We start from the raw sequence: 14,299 nt of genomic DNA on the forward strand, positions 1-14,299 counted from the left end.
TGACTCCTAGACACAAATATAATGTAGGTAAGAAATTACATGAAATGATTCTATACATAATGCAAATTAGATTTATTTTTTTCTGTTTGCTTTACAGCCCTGAGAAATGTCTTATCGTCTATGCACGCAGGAGGATGAAACAGTCATGCGTTCATTATTATTAGCGTTGCTACTGTCAGGTTCTGTAACTTTATACCAGGCCACGCCTCTTCATCTCCTCCGCCAATCAGGACCCGGAACACGTGTACACAGTGCTGTGGATGGAACGCTCGCTGACGGAAATAGGAAGAGTCTGTGACTGTGCTGGAGAAACATGCCGGCTATACCGCTTCTTGTAAACCTGGCTGGCTCAGTGCTGGGTGGTCTGGCTACAGCCTTGCTCATCCCGGCTTTCAAGGAACATTTCATTGCAGCCAGGCTTTATGGGATCGACATGAACAAGTCTAGCAAGGAGCCAGTGTAAGTGTTCCAGGAGCTGCATATCTTCTGTATTGACAGGCTACAGTGCACATCATATATTATAACACCTATTAATGTTATTATGGCATGGATTCTACATTTCTACAATCTGTACTCTTATGGTGCATACACACGATCAGATTTTTTCTTCAGATATGGACGATAACGATTTAAAAATCGTTCAGTCGTTCATATCTGAAGGAAAATCGTTCATATCTGACATGCCTGAACGATGGACGATCAACGATGCGCGTTCCCGTTTGTCAGATAACGATATCTGACATCTGATGGGTTTGCAGTCAGACTTGGACGATTCCATTCATTTTAATGCAGTCAAAAATCGTTCAATCGTTCAAATCGTTCAAAACTTTGGTCAAATCGTTCAAATCGTTCAGATCGTTTAATCGTTCAATCGTTCATCTGACAAGTCTGACAAATCTGACCGTGTGGAGCGTACACACGGTCAGATTTGTCAGACTTGTCAGATTTGTCAGATGAACGATTAAACGATCTGAACGATTTTACCAAAGTTTTGAACGATTTGAACGATTGAACGATTTTTGACTGCATTAAAATGAATGGAATCGTCCAAGTCTGACTGCAAACCCATCAGATGTCAGAAATCGTTATCTGACAAACGGGAACGCGCATCGTTGATCGTCCATCGTTCAGGCATGTCAGATATGAACGATTTTCCTTCAGATATGAATGACTGAACGATTTTAAAATCGTTATCGTTCATATCTGAAGGAAAAATCTGATCGTGTGTATGCACCATAAGTGTTTGAGTAATTTAGCTGCCAAAAGCTCATCATCTGGCCTTGGACTCACAGGGGGCGATTCAATTGTTTACAAGGCGGCTATTTTTTTTTAGAGTGCCCGATGGAGCAATTCAGTTGTTGCTCCATACAGGCGCAGTAGGCACCCGTGCTGGCAGTTCTGCTTGCACTCTCAGGAGGATGCTAGAAAAAAATGTGCATTAAACCCGTGTTTAGGGTGCCATAACTGCAGTTTGGGCACCCTAACCAGGACTTTAGACGGGTTTAGCCATTTTACACGGCTAAAGCTGCTCTAATAGGGCGTGCAGACCGTGATAATGAATGGGTGCCCAGAACAATTGAATTGCAACACTGGGCACCCAGGAATTATTGCCGCCCACACAACAATTGAATCGCCCCTACAGATTTTGGTACACAGCTCTACAGAGCTGCAAACATAAATCAGCAAGTCCAGAGCTACTGTAAGTACGCCTGTGAGGTGGCCCCTAATTGAATTACCACCTTTATGTCATGATGCCACACATAACACAACGGGCAGATTGAGAAGTAAAGTTGCCTTGGGTATGGGTGGTTATGGGGTAGGAATGGCTATCGATGGTTACAAACCATCAATGGTTTACACCCGATGGCATTGATTTTACCAGTACATGGATGAAGTTCCCATACTTTCTGCATTGCACATGTCTGGCCACAGATCCTTTCATCTACACAAGCACTGTCCTGTACCACATGAAAATATCATCAATAGTTCCACCCAATTGTAAGGAAACCATCTTCATCAATGGTTTCATCGTGAATGCACTTCCCTAGTATGGGGCTCAATACAAAAGAGTAGGGGTTAGCATCCCGTTGGCCCAAACTACATTGGTGGGAGGTGAGGTAATGCATTACACTGGTAGGTGGAGCACACATAAGGCTGAATGAGCACACCAGTGGGTGAAGTGCATGTATTGGCTACATGAATGGTGCAAATTAATTCAGCAGCAGAACGTTCCCAGGTTTAGCATTGAATGGATAGCCGTTGAATTTGGGTAGTCCTTAGTTCAGCAATTTATCATGGCGATAAATAGTTCCTTATCGCTGAAATAAGGAATCGGTCAGTTCAGCTCCCCCGGTGTTCCTGGCCTAGAGCTGTAAGGGTCGTTCATGCAAGGGTTTGCCATAGATGGTTCTATTGTTACTTGTCTTCACTCTGTTGGTCACCTGACCTGCTTGTCATCCCAAGGCAGCAAATCACAGGCTGTGACTAGGGGGGGTTGAGTATATATTGTCGACATGATTAGATTTATATAACAAGTATGTGCCTGCGCTCAGCTTGGTGGTGTGGCTCAGTACAAAACGTAATAAATGAGTAAGCGCAGGTTCTATACTATAATTTTTCAAGTTGGCATGATTAGATTGCTGACAAAATAGTCCTGGTGGTGCAGTGATCACTTATCTGCTGGCGGCTCTCCAATGGTCAGGTAATGATGACTTCTGGCATCCAGTGGTGAATTACGCTCCTAATCCTACACCTTGTATCTAACTGTAAACAGAACCCTAATCCCTACATTGTGCATAATGATGGCATTTTCAACATGTTGACATATTAACAATGTCGACATAACTGTTGACATTGTGGTGTCAACATTACGACTGCATCCTGACTAGGGATCCACTTCTAATGAATGCATGGTAATAGCAGTATGACATCTGTGCTACACTGATGAGAAATGTAGTCTCAGCCAGGAAACCCAGCAAAGTTTGGGGGTTTGCAAGGCTGAGGTTACCTAGAAACGAATGTGACTGCAAGGATTATAGTCCTCAGGGATGGGTAACAAGTTTTTTTTAATCTGCTGCTGTGTCTGCACTTCCTATAACCCTAAGCAAAATGTCTCTCTGCACGTTTAGTCCAACCACCTCCTCACCACCAGGGTGGGCAGTGCTGGGGCTTTGTTGGGCAGATAAGGAAGTTCAGAGGGGATGCCAAAACCCCTTATTCAACGGCGAGGCTGTGGCTGCAGGGAGGAGGCTCCAGGTACCTGACACACAGCACCTTGTAATGCCTGTCTGGAATATCTTATTATTAATGGTTGACAGGCTTGGAGGAGGGCAATACAATTGTGCAGAGGAATGGAGGCAGTCCCATTGTCTTTAGGCTAGGGCTGGACCAATCCAGGCTGCCTATTCCCCTGTGGTATAAAAAGAAAAAAAAAACAAATGTACAGAAAAATCAGACCAGACCGAAAACATAATAGAGAAAGTGCCTCAAGCCCCATGGAGCCCTGCCCTACCCGAAAAGGCCCAGTGAGGTCTGTGGCCAATCCACCCCTGCTACAGAAGCTTATATAATTAGTATTCATATTGTGATACACTACAGTATGGTTTCGCAGACATTGTTTATTTTGCATGTAATACAATGATATATGGTTTTTGTTTTTTTTGGACTGTAGTATAGAAGTACCAACACTGTGATAGTGTTTAGTTTAAAAGGATACCTTCCTTGTGTGTGTCTCTACAGCCCAGAATCTCAGGGAGTGATAAGCGGAGCAGTGTTTCTTCTCATCCTCTTCTTCTTCATTCCGGTCCCGTTCCTGAGTTGTTTCATGGAGGAGCAGTGTCAGGAGTTTCCACATCATGAGGTGATACAGTTGCTCTGTGTAATAATCCATCTCCTCTCTTAAACCTCCTTGACTATTAAATGTTGATATGCCCTGCAACTATATTTATATTTAATTGCATCTCACAGCTTGACTCCTTAGTTGTATTTTTCTTTCTTCATGTTCATTCCACATCTGTGTGAGCACGCATTCATATCCCAGTTCCTCGTCTCACTGTCCCATGCTGTTGTTGTGTTTTCATCCATATTAATGTGTCTTTTCCAGCTTGTCTCTCTCATTGGCTCATTACTTGCCATCTGCTGTATGATCTTTCTGGGTTTTGCCGATGATGTCCTGAACCTGCGCTGGCGACATAAGTTGCTGTTGCCCACTGCAGCTTCCCTTCCACTGCTCATGGTTTACTTCACAACGTTTGGCAACACGACCATTGTAGTGCCAAAGCCATTCCGGCCACTTCTGGGGCTACACGTGGACCTGGGTGAGTGAACTCCGCTGCGTAGAATGGTAACTCTAGTGTCCATTACGAAGTTCAGGGCATTTTGTTGTAATACTAACATACATATCTATATAGCGGTGATGTACCGCTGAACATTCTGCAATGTCTGGCTGCCAATTACATGTTCTCAGCATCGCTGCCTCTCCTGCACACCCCTATGGGGTGCGTGGAAAAATAAGCGATTTATCCGACCACGATGTGATGCTTTGGCCGAGTTGCTATTTAGTTGACCAGTAAGCATATTCTATACAATGCAGCTTAAGGCGCTTGTTGCCCTTTAGGTTATGTGCAGATACCAAAAGTAACTTACAAACTGTAGACATCTTCTAATCTGCAATGCGTTTTCTGTCGTCTTACTTTCAATATGCACCTGTGAATATCCACTCCACCCTGCTATTTAGTTTAAGTAAATCCCATCCTGCAAGTTGAAATCTTATTTCTGCACTAAAATACAAAACTTGGAGCACCATATGCCAAAATCCACGTATAAAAGGAAAGTCCTCAATCCATGCAACACCTTGTATTGACTGATACAAACATTTTCACTTCCATAGATGTTGCTATCTTGCCCCACACATGTTAAACGGGTTCTAGGTTCAGAGACGCACACAAGTGGCAGCATTGCGTACTTGAAAATGTCTGCGTATTTCTGCTTATACTCAGATGGCCGCACCACCATTACATACATACTTGTGGCAGCAGCCGTCATCATTACTAGCACGCATATTCACCGGTCATACCTTTGTGCAAAAGAGTCGTCTGAATTTAGCCACATAACTACGTACTAGTTTTCCCGATAGGCTGTTTTAGCTGGATGCTGCAAACTGCCCTTTTAGCAGCGCCCCACTAAAACAGCCTGCCATGTGGGCCGCAGTTTTGAGGTGACTGATCACTGCCGGGTGAATAGATGAGTGTTGATGCACACAACATCTATTAACTGTGAAGGGAGCGCTTGGGGGAAGTCCAGTACCTCCATAAGGGATGAGTACAGGATTGAAGCGATCAAGATTCTGTCGGTCAAAATCCCAACGCCTGCATCTCGACAGTGTTAGGATACCGACACCACCAGTCGGTAGGTCTCCGAACCCTCCCCCTCTCCTAACCCTCCTTCCCTGGTGCCTGAACCTAATCTCCCTGCCCTAGTGCCTAAACCTAACCCCCCTCCCAACCCTGCTACTTGCCTTCGGTATACCGGCGGTCGGGTTGCCAGCACTGGGATTTAGACAGATGTCAGGATTCCGGTGCCGGTATTGTAAGCTCCGGCATCCCGCATGCTGGGATACTCAACGTATCCTGTTGGGCAATACAATGACAAATGCGTGACAAATTGTCAGCCATGCTCCCTTTTCAGGAGTGCGAATAGACCCCCCTGCCCGCAGTCTAGGGGGAACGCTCCATATCCTCACCTCTTAGTAGCCCGTAATTCTGTCAACAGGAACAAGACACACTTATATTACCTACGAACGCCTTGTTGCTGCCTATTTACACCCATTTAGCCATAAGTGGAAATCTATGCAACTGAATAGCCCACAGAGATGCGTAGTTATGCATCCGGAGCCCTCACACGCATGCACAATGCAAAATGCTATAGATGAGTCCGCTTTGCATTCAACTCTTAATTGGGCCAACTGTGTCTATACACTTTTATTTATTTTGTGTATTTGTCTTTTCCCATAGGCATCCTGTACTATGTATACATGGGTATGCTGGCTGTCTTCTGTACCAATGCCATTAACATTCTAGCAGGAATCAATGGATTGGAGGCTGGCCAGTCTTTGATCATAGCTGGTTCTATAATAATCTTTAATATCTCAGAATTGAATGGTGAGTGGATTGCATATCTCCTGTGATATATTATATATATATATATATATATATATATATTACACACACTAGTTATTTGTGTTCCTTTTTTTTTGTATACATGCATTAACTGTAGAGATAAGAAACATGTTCTCATGTCTTTTATCCTCTGTGTTATAGTTGCTTAATTTTTTTTTTTTTCTGATTCTGTTTTGTAAAATGCATGAAATATTCTGAAATACATGTAATAATCCTAATCCCAGCGATTACACAATAGCTACACTTGTGACTTTCTGTTTGCTAGGTGACTGCAGAGATGATCATCTATTTTCCCTCTACTTTATTATTCCATTCTTCTTCACCACACTGGGATTGCTGTACCATAACTGGTAAGGCCAGAAGCTGGGTTTTCCATACCATGGGGAAGTGATACTTTTTGCATTGGATTAGTAGATTTCACACACCAATGAGCTAAGTGATATTTAATACACTGCTTCAAATTCTGTTCAAATAAAATACATGTGCACCCTTTTTATATTTATTTTCTTATGTAAATTATAAATGGCATATTCTAAAGCTGTGTACACACCTAAAATATATCTGCAGATGATGGTTGTTACACACTGAACAACCATCATCTGTCATATGTCCGCAGGTTCCACTGACCGAGGGTCGCGTCGTGTCCTCCCTGCCTGCGGCCTGTGTAGTAAGCGTACGGACAGTCGGTTGACCGCCCGTACACGCAGCACGACGAGCAGATATATCTGCCATTGTCTGTGCAGCACAGCGACGCGATATGTCTGTGAACGACATTGTTGTTGAGCAATTGATCGGCCAATATATAATCTACTAGGGTGTCCCCAGCATAAGTATATTAGAAGTCGATAGATCTCTGTTTGAACTCTGAGATGGCTTCCAATGTCCTTTTTATATATTACAGGAGGGGGTGCGTTTATACTATTTATTAGTGAAATAATATAAATTTTATAATAATCCGTTTGGACCTAAAAAGATACAGGTGGGCAGATTCCCTCTTGCCTACACTCATTAGTAAATCTCTGACTTTACATAAATAGCTACAACTTGGCTTCTCCTCCCTCCCAGCTTTTATATATATATATATATATATATATATATATATATATATATATATATATATATATATATATATATATTATACTTCTTAGTAACATAACAAATGCTCTGGTGCCATCTGAAGTTTGACAAATACTAGAGAAATAAAGCAGCAAAGGCAGCGGCACTCACAAGTCTTTTTAAAAAGATCCAGACCAACCAATGGAGCGTTCGTTCAACGTTTCAGTCCTTTCAGACTTTTATCAAGAACGTTCTTGATAACAGTCTGAAAGGACTGAAACGTTGAACGAACGCTCCATTGGTTGGCCTGGATCTTTTTTACAAGACTCGTGAGTGCCGCTGCTTCGGGGTATAGTCTCCTTTATCAAGCCAACACCACAAAGTATATATCTAACAATTTTCCACAAACCAGTTCCATTCGTGTAGTTTTCCTCTTACTCTGATTGCAAGTGTGGGATAACACTCTATTGAGGAAATACCTTCCAATCTAACAATGACAAACAAAGATTGGTGCTGGAGAGAGGGCACATCAGGGTACAGTATAATGATATACCTGCTCCTTGACTGGTTACTTACAGTATATAATTTAAACAGTACCATAAAAAAGAAAAAGAACAGTAGGAAACCCAAAAAAGTTAGTCTGTGTTGTTAGGTCTGGAAAATTGGCCACACACTGCAATTTCACATCAATATTGCCCAAATGAACTAAATCTGTATAACTATGCAATAGGAAATGATTGGACATGCTAACATGCTAGTTAATGCATTTAGTACATACCCACTATTGGCCTGTGTCTACAGTACTACAAAATACTAAGGCCCAAGTGAAGGCGATCTGTTTAGGCTGACCACCCGGGTCATCCCAACGTTAGCCAGCACTACAGAGACAAACTGTTCTGTACAACATAAAAAGTGACAGTTAGAAGTGACATTTGGGGGGAATTCAATTAGGTAAGGGGTTTATACCGCAGCTAATTGAATACGCTGCCGGATTGAGTCAACTCCTGGAGCTATTCCTCCTGCGGCAAGCCCGACGCCTAATTGAATTCCCCCCTTAGAATTTAACTATAGCTTACAAGAAACTGTTATTGTATTATAATCCATTTTCATCACTGCAATTGTATGTTTGTATGTGGCTTCTTTTTAACAGGTACCCGTCCAGTGTCTTTGTTGGCGATACATTTTGTTACTTTGCTGGTATGACGTTTGCTGTGGTTGGCATCATTGGACACTTCAGCAAAACCATGTTGCTGTTCTTTATCCCTCAAGTTTTGAACTTCCTATATTCTCTGCCACAGTTATTGCACATAATCCCCTGCCCACGCCATCGGCTACCAAGGTAATTACACAAACTGGGAGCAAAGCAGAAAAAAAAGCAAGTAACTATACACCCTGGGAAGCCATGTTGCACTGCAGGTGGGGCAGATTTATAATATGAGTTACATTTGGGAGGGTTGTGTCTTAACTGAAATCTATATTTTAGTGTAGAAATGAAGCCGTCCAGCATTTTTGGATTACATGCTGAAAGAATACCTGTATTTGCTCCCCTTGCAGTGCAACATGGTTTGTCCAGGTTTTGCTTTGCTTCCAACTCAGAATCAGTCCCATTGTGTCCCTCCACTTACCCACTGTTAAACACACAACTTGGGGATTGATGTACCAAACCTTCTAATGGGGACAAGTGGAGTATCATTTATTTAATTTATTGTATAAAATTGGATGTAGTTATAATACCAACAGTTGATATGCCAACGCCGGAATCCTCCCGACACCTGTCAGAATCCAGGTGTTGGCATCCTGACAGTAAGTAGTGGGGTTAGGGGGAAGGTTAGGCTTAGGCACTAAGGGGAGGGTTAGGCACTAGGGGGGAGGGTTAGGTTTAGGCACTAGGTGGGAGGGTTAGGTTTAGGCTGCGGGGGAGAGAGGTTAGGTTTAGGCACTAGGGGGAAGGGTTAGATTTAGGCAGCGGTAAGGGGCAGAGGGAGGATTAGGATACCTAACCCTGTTGGGATTCTAATCGCCGGGATCCCAAACACTGGCATCCCGTACCCAACCATATAAAATAATAGCTAGAATCTGGTTGTTATGGCAACTTCTTCACATGTCCTCTTTGAAAGGTTTGACTCTGAAGTCTGTGATGAAAAACATTTTTGAGACTTTATATCATACTGTAAAGCAAGTATTATAAGCTGTTTGGTAACATGTGACTGTACGTCCCTATAGGTTGGATCCTCATACTGGAAACCTGAACATGAGTTATAGCAAGTTCAAAACGAAAGATCTGTCGAAAACTGGAGCTCTTGTTATAAAGGTGCCTAGTAATTCCAATTTATTTTTAAATAAATATCACAACTTTGAGACCAATTGCACTGGAGCGACTTAAATACCAAAATACTACAAAGTTCTGCTTTGTCAATGTGTTTGACTCTCTGTTGTGTAGGTTACTGAAGCTCTTCACGTGGTTGATGTCAGACGACAGCAGGGTGAAGAAGGAGAATTCATGGAAATAAGTAACATGACCCTAATAAACTTTGTACTGAAGCTAATTGGACCAACTAACGAGAGACTCCTAACAATACTTTTACTTGCAATACAGGTACCACAGACCGGAATCAATAATGGTGTTTAATTAAATGACATTTATAATCATGTAGAAAAAAAGAAAGTTGCTATTTAGCGATTACTCAAAACCACAGTAAATGGAATAGGCTTAAATTAAATCAGAATGTTGCTTAAAAAAATCATAAAGTTTGGTTAAATACCAAAGTGAATCTTGATTTTAAATATAGACAGCACAGTCCTGCCATATGCTACATTATATGATAATCTAGTGAATTCATTCATACTTTGATTCTGGACCATAGAGTATAAACTATGAAGCTGAGGCTGCTATTTCCAGTTTCTAAAGAGCATCATATGTACTTGGTTTCCGCTGTGATTTTTATAGCATTTGACTATATTTGATATTAGCAAGAAAGACTGGTTGTTTGTGGCATAATATTTTGTTTTGAAAGGTGTCTAGTTCAGATGAAAATGTATTATTTAGGTTTTCACTTCCTCCTCCATGACCGCACATGTCACCCAGTCAGCACAGGAATAGAAGGCACATCTGGAAGGTGTATAGGGCCACTCCTACCTCATTTCTGGCTTTTCTTTCCCTGTCATTTGGCTAGAGTCAGGTTATATAATTATTTTTGTTTCAAGTTGTAGTTGCCTACGTGCGGACGTGCCGCTGCCAGGAGTTTGGTATAAGAGAATGTTAGCTCCACTTCTGGAGCCCTGGTCCATGTACCTTAACGGATTACTAACCCTCGGAGAAGTAGTATGAACGGTCTCCTTCCAGAGTGATGCTATAACTCAGAGGTTCCCAAACATGGTCCTCAAGGCTCCACAACAGTTCAGGTTTTAGAGATATCCCTGGTTGAGCTCAGGTGGTTAAAGCAAATTGACTGAGGTGCTAATTAAGTCACCTGTGCCTGACTTGGCACAGAGTGATTTCCATCTCTTTGAAGCATTGAAGAAGCACCTGGGTGAAGTTCAGCAAGCCATCATGGCCTAGCTTCAGGCGCTTGACACTGATTTCTTCTATGCTGGGATAGATGCCTTGGTGTACCGTTGGAAGTACACTTGCTTAGACAAGTATAGGGACTATGTGGAAAAATAATCTGTACCAAGGCCATAGTATTGATTATAATTATATGTGTGAGTTAAGTACATTTACACAATGAGATCTTGTTAGCTTATTTATTGAACCACCCTCTTGTATATGAACTTGTTCTTTAGTTTAAGTATGTCTTCATCACTGATCACATTTGTCAGGAAGGTTGATTGGAAATATTTACAGTATATATAGCTGGGTATATACAGCCTGGTCCTTGGTATAGTATAGTATCCTGAATTTAGCCAGTTGCTGAGAGCATGTCAGACCTTTTGTGAGAAGGGACTAATTGGAACTGTTCCGAGGATCAGTTTCTTAGGATCATTAGCCCTCATTCAGAGCCGTACGCTCTGAGCAGAGCGCACGCTCTGAATGAGGGCCGGCCTCCATGAAAATGGAGCGTCCTCCTGGACGCTCGTATAGCTGTGGGTCACCACCCACAGGCTATACGAGCGTGCTGTTTGATGGCCGCGATGGTCTTGACCATCGAAACTGCGAGCCGGAGCCTGCGGTTGAGGTTTTCAACCGCAAGCTCCGGAGTGATTTTGGCTCTATCAGAGCCAAAATCACTCCCACTGGCATCACTAGTGATGTCAGTGGGCCGGCTTCTGACGGGAGGCGTTCCCATGGGAACGCCCCCGTCAGGGAGGCACGCCCCCGTCACGCCTACCAGAGGGGGCGTGCTGTCAATCAACATCGACAGCACGCCCCCTTTGATCAGACACAACGAGCGAAGGACTTTCCTTCGCTCGTCGCGTCTGGCGCATGCGCACGACGGAGCTCCCTCCGTCGTGCGCATGCTCAGTCCAGAACATCGACCCACTTGCGAGCGGACAGCCGCTCGCGAGTGGGTCTGAATCAGGCCCATTGTCCGTTCCAAGTTTCAGTGTTTACACCTTTAGATGCCAGGTCTTAGCTAGTGCTGCAGATTAATGATGAAGTGTCACAGTAGCTAAGCCCTTATTTCAGAGACCCTGTTTTTACCTGATATTGTGCTATTGATGTTTCTGTTTGGCTCATTTTCTCACACTTCATTTAACTGTCACTTTTACACATGCACTTGTCCATTATTGCCACTGATCACTACGCTTACTTTATCAGTGGTCATATGAGATAAATGTATAACAGGATGGAATAAAAAGTCTGGGGAGTGAAAGCAGATTAGGTGTAAGGACCAAACACAAGATAAAGGTGCTAGAGAAGAGGTACTCTACATTACCCAATAAAAAGTTCCCCCACACCCATAGTCCATAATGTCCTACAAAAGTTCCATTTATGGTTTTGTTGTTCCTGCAGGTCCTAGGAAGCTGCTGCGCCTTCTTGATCCGATACCAGCTGGTTCGCCTCTTTTATGACGTGTGACCTCCGGCATGGCCTGTATCTCAGTGGTTTTGCTGTGAAGTATTTTTATTATGCCGTACATCATCGCAATGACCTTGCGGCTGATTTAAGGACATTGGTAGAAAATTATGTGGCCATCGTTTCGTCTCAGGATCTCTCATACTGATAAGAAAGGGGGGATTTCTGTCTTTTCTACAGAGATGCTCTAAACTGTGATATTATTGGAGCACCAGTGGCAGATGGGGTACTGAAACCAAGACTTGTCTGTCCTGAAAGAAGTAAAACAGGTCATTTGTTTAATTCTTAAAACGGATGCAAAAGGTTTTAGAACAAAAATTAAATGTCTGTCTTTTATGTCACATGATTCCTATCACTATAAGTGGATTTATATGATATGAATGGGGGAGGGGAGGACTCCTAAAAATCCAGAATATATTTTAACCTAAATATATGCCTAATGTATGTATTCTGGTTTGTATATATAAATGTTACTGTGTGCTAGGCTACAAAATATTTGTAGCAAGTAACAGCTGAAGGTAATGAAAAGTCCTATATTTTACCAATGTTTAGCCATACAACATACATGGACGTACATACAGTATATACTTCATGCAAGTCTTGTGAAAGTGCTAATTGGGAATATAGGGGTCATTCAGACCCACTCGCGAGCGGCAGTACGCTCGCAAGTGGGTCGATGGTCCCCACTGCGCATGTGCACGACAGAGGGAGCTCCGTCGTGCGCATGCGCGAGACCCGGCGAGCGAAGGACTTTCCATCGCTCCGGGTCTCGCACCAAAGGGGGCATGCTGTCGATGTTGATTGACAGCACGCCCCCTTTGGTGGGCGTGCCTGCCAGACGGAGGCGTTCCCATGGGAACGCCTACCGTCTGAAGCCGGCCCCACTGACATCACTAGTGATGTCAGTGGGAGTGATTTTGGCTCTGATAGAGCCAAAATCACTCCAGGGTTTGTGGTTGAGAAACCCGACCACAGGGTTTCACTCGCAAGTCCGATGGTCGCGATGGTCAAGACCATCGCGACCATCTTGTTGGATGCTCGTATATGCTGTGGGTGGTGACCCACAGCTATACGAGTGTCCAGGAGGACGCTCCATTTTAATGGAGGAGGGCCCTGATTCAGAGCGAGCGCTCTGGTCAGAGCGTCCGGCTCTCAATCAGGGCCTATATTCCAAGTTACAGCACTGCAGTCTCTTTGACAGGTATTTGCTATGATGACTACTATCAAACTGGATGATATGGACTATTAGGTCTCAAGAAGGAAAATGTATAACGTTTCATGCGAATGTTTTCATCTAGTTGTCTACATGTATGGAAGGCTCCATGTTTTCATGGTCAACTATTTGCAATTACAGATGCATAATCACTTTACTGTTGGCATACATTAATGTAAATATAAAGGTACAATCTTCTATGCACCCATATGTATGCAGTTATACATACAAATATGTACATAGACTCACACAGATGTGCATGCTTTCATCACCACAAATGTGTATATACCAAATCAAATAAAATTATACAGATGTATGTTATCATAGTCCAGTGCTTATGTACAGGCTGACGTTATACAGACACCGAGGCCCTGATGATGAGTGAGTGCTATGCCAGTTGGGTGTATTTGCTCTGAGCAGCGGACACACGCATATCGGTGTATGCATACATGTCCAGGCAGATTTGCATGATTCTACCATTACATCTGCTTGTGCCTGATTAGGCAGGACAGGGTTGTATTTTTTTTTTTTTTTGCAGGGTTGTACTGTTGTTCAGTTTACACATAATAGAGAATGCATTTGTTGCACATAAATGGTGTATAGCAGGAAGCGGTATGATTTACCGCCGGACCCATGCCCGGCGGTTGGAATCCCGACACCAGGAGGCCGGCAGAGGAGGAAATCCCGATCGTCGAAGGCAAGTATTAACCTATTTCTAACCCCCTAACCTTCCAGAACCCCAGTGTTTAACTCTAATCCCCCCTCCAAGTGCCTAAACCCAATTCATGTCCCCTCCGGGGGTGCCTAACCCTCCCTCCCCCTGGCCTAACCCTAACC

General features: G+C 43.2%; 1 protein-coding gene across 1 annotated transcript; it reads left to right on the forward strand.

Annotated features, from left to right (window-relative positions):
* The first annotated feature begins 266 nt into the window (after positions 1–266).
* DPAGT1 (dolichyl-phosphate N-acetylglucosaminephosphotransferase 1) lies at positions 267–13,763 on the forward strand. The gene is made up of 9 exons (XM_088444493.1): positions 267–459; positions 3,739–3,859; positions 4,103–4,316; positions 6,012–6,158; positions 6,442–6,526; positions 8,383–8,571; positions 9,456–9,543; positions 9,673–9,828; positions 12,187–13,763. The coding sequence occupies exons 1-9, from the start codon at positions 314–316 to the stop codon at positions 12,250–12,252; spliced, it is 1,212 nt and encodes a 403-aa protein (XP_088300619.1). The 5' UTR covers positions 267–313; the 3' UTR covers positions 12,253–13,763.
* The last annotated feature ends 536 nt before the right edge of the window (positions 13,764–14,299 follow it).

This window comes from Taudactylus pleione, unplaced genomic scaffold (assembly GCF_031769625.1).
Source record: "Taudactylus pleione unplaced genomic scaffold, aTauple2 ptg000366l, whole genome shotgun sequence".
NCBI lineage: Eukaryota > Metazoa > Chordata > Amphibia > Anura > Myobatrachidae > Taudactylus > Taudactylus pleione.

Bases quoted from the DNA above. Each gene is read 5' to 3' on its own strand.
- DPAGT1 (XM_088444493.1), top strand. From the start codon at position 314: ATGCCGGCTATACCGCTTCTTGTAAACCTGGCTGGCTCAGTGCTGGGT. The intron at 460-3,738 runs GTAAGTGTTCCA...GTGTCTCTACAG, and splicing joins AAGTCTAGCAAGGAGCCAGT to CCCAGAATCTCAGGGAGTGA. The intron at 3,860-4,102 runs GTGATACAGTTG...TGTCTTTTCCAG, and splicing joins AGGAGTTTCCACATCATGAG to CTTGTCTCTCTCATTGGCTC.